Genomic DNA, 3054 nt, shown 5'->3' with positions numbered 1-3054 from the left:
TATTATTATAGTTGATTTCATTGTTGAAACTATAACAGATACTTTGTTCATTAATAAACCATGTAAAAAGTTTGTTTGTTTCGTTATATAAATGGAATATACAATAAAATCAAAATATTCGATTCATTATTGTATCAATCATTTACTTATTAATAAATCCATTACAATTAATTATCGTTGCATCATTGTTGCAATATTATTATTATTATTATTATTATTATTTGTATTACTATTGTTAACATTATTATTTGCATTTTTTTATTCTATTATCAGTACAACTACCATTATCATTATTACTTTTATAGCTACTATTATCATTAATATTAATATTATAATTATTATTATTATTATTATTATTATTATTACCAATTTAACTATTGTTATATAATAATAATATTATTACCACGAATTCAAATAAATATTTCTACATCAGCTAACTTCGTATGAGTCACTAATGACTGACTGTAATTTCTAATTTATATTTACGATAAAGTTATCATTTAAATAATGATACTTCTTGATCAAAAAAAGTGATTTTTAAATGATGACCTCAATGCAAACTATATATCTATTTAGTATTAAAATCAATTAAACATCAACATAATATTGGCCTTTTCAAGCATTTTTTTCTTTTAGAATATAATTATGTCTGAATATGTCCATTTAGTTGGAAATAATTGTCAGTCACTTTGGTACAACTTTTATTTCTTTTTATTCAATTAATAAATCCAACTCTGCATATTAGTTCATTTATTGCATACATTAATGCACTTAAATAATTTTTTGTATGTATTAATATTAACATTAATAATTATAATAATAACTACCTAATAATAATAATGATAATAATAATGGTAGTAGTAGTGGTTATTATTATTATAAAAATAATGATAAAAATTATTATTTTCATTATTATCATTATTGTTATTATTATTATTATCAATATTAGTATAATTAAAATTAAAATAACTATTTTTATTTTTATTATAACAATTGTGTTAGTATTATCTTAAAATTTAATAATTATTATTAATATTTTAATTATTTTTTATTTGCATTTAATATTACTCTATCTTTAAATAATTATTATTACTACTACAGCTATTACTATAAATCTGGTGTAACTGGATCGAGTAGTCGTTTCTCAGGATCGCGTGAATCTCTTGATACTATTAACGTACCCGGCGGGCCACCGAATGAACGACCAACTGCCATAGGATCACACTTACATCCTTGTGCAGCATGCCGTGCATAACAAGCTTCACATATTGTTACGCATCCTTTCAATGGCCAATAACACAATAGACATGGTAAGACCATAGTTAATGCAGCTAGACATGTCCATCGTGCTGTTTTACGTGATCCAGAGCACGAACACGGCTCGTCAGCACAACTACCACCAACTTCTGAATCACCACTACCATTAGCATCACCACAATGATAGAATAGTCCTTTAACACAACATAAACATGATGCATAGTCTAAAGCTGTTTCTGCTGAACAAAAACATGAATTATTACATAACCACCGACTGGGTAATGGTGGTGGTTCGCGACATGATTCACATTTACACCTGCCACAATAATCACACATAATAGATAAGCTACTATCGTTGGGTCGTCCTAACGATCCCGATCCTGTAGTGGCTGGTTCTTTCGTAAATGATACTGGTTGTTTGGTAATCGGTTGACCCGGTGACGACTGAAGTAAGTGATTTTGAAGACGTCTTGCAGATCGTGTTTCTGTTGACTCTTGTTCGACTTGTTGTTGCTGTTGCTGTTGTTTTTGCTGCTGCTGCTGCTGCTGATGTTGTTGTTGCACTTGTTGATCATTACTCAATTGTTGAAGTTGTGATCGTTGTTGTTTTTGTTGCCGTTGTTGTTGCAGCTGCTGTTGGTGAATTTGTATTTGTTGATTTTGTGGTGTAGACTGATGATGATGATGATGATGCCGATGATGATGGAATTGATTATGCTGTTGTCTCCTCTCATTTTTTAGGCATTTTTGACTGGTCGGCTGTCGAAATGGTGTTTCAACATACTCATTGACAATCCGTTCAACATCAGGTCTCGGTACTGTCAACGTAACTTCTCCAAGAGTACGATCATTGCGAAGATGTTGCGTATTGCTATCACTTGAATTAGTTGTCGTTCCAGCAGTATTTATTGATTGCAACCGCGAATTCGTACGAAAACTACTTGATGTTGATAAAGGAGTTAAAGGTGCAGTTAATGGTGCTATTGTCGATATTGTTTCCGGCAATCGTGGTGGTGGTAATGGACGCGTGTGATCATGCCCATGCACACGTGTCGGTAAATTATTAGCTGAAGATGGATTAATATTAGGACTACCACCACTTGAACCGGATGATGATGATGGCCGTGCCAACAGCCCATTTTGACCTGACATTTGAACTTCTTTAACTTCTAAACGTTCAGGTAAGCACCCAGTGGATTGAGCTGTGTGATGGATTGTGTGGACTGGTACTGTAAGTGTTGACAAATTTGCTCCGCTGACACTTGATACCAGGGGTGGTTGTTCGTTGATTTTACCAGACGTTGACGCTGATATTTGTTGTCTGACACCAGAAGTTGTCGAACGAATGGATGACGGTGACGATGATGATGGCAACACGCTCGCGCAATCAGCCCATTCTGATCTTTGGACACCATGCAGTGATGCCGTTGATGATGATGGTGAAGATGTGAACAGTGATGAAACTGATGAAGATGACAGTGTTGGTGGTGGAGTTGCTGGTGACGATATGAGGCCTGTTGATGTACGCACTGCCCAGCCTGGACGTGGTGGAAGTGCTGATAATGTAGGTGTCGACGTAGTTCCATTTGAGATTGTGTCCTCACATTCGTGTCCCGCCCTCGTAACACGCGCTTCATCCCCACCTGTAATACAAATTTATCTTTTTTTAGTTTATGTTTTCATTTTTGAGTTTTATTATAACATAATTCATCTATTCTGATTGTTAAAAAAAATTTATTTTCAAGGTAATTATGATAATTGTCATATGAAAACAATATATCATTGATAGTGGGCTTA

The 3054-nt window shown here is 33.2% G+C and overlaps 1 protein-coding gene across 1 annotated transcript; it reads right to left on the bottom strand.

The window, feature by feature from the left end:
* Positions 1-1092: 1092 nt before the first annotated feature.
* On the bottom strand, positions 1093-2409 carry LOC123262815 (protein sprouty-like). Its single transcript, XM_044725260.1, has one exon. It carries the CDS (start codon positions 2407-2409, stop codon positions 1108-1110), a length of 1302 nt encoding a protein of 433 aa, XP_044581195.1. The 3' UTR covers positions 1093-1107.
* Positions 2410-3054: the final 645 nt, after the last annotated feature.

Source organism: Cotesia glomerata, linkage group LG4 (genome assembly GCF_020080835.1).
Source record: "Cotesia glomerata isolate CgM1 linkage group LG4, MPM_Cglom_v2.3, whole genome shotgun sequence".
Lineage (NCBI taxonomy): Eukaryota > Metazoa > Arthropoda > Insecta > Hymenoptera > Braconidae > Cotesia > Cotesia glomerata.
Note: the sequence above shows the minus strand (reverse complement) of the source record. Positions and strands in the feature narration are given on the sequence as shown.

Bases quoted from the DNA above. Each gene is read 5' to 3' on its own strand.
- LOC123262815 (XM_044725260.1), bottom strand. From the start codon at position 2,409: ATGTCAGGTCAAAATGGGCTGTTGGCACGGCCATCATCATCATCCGGT.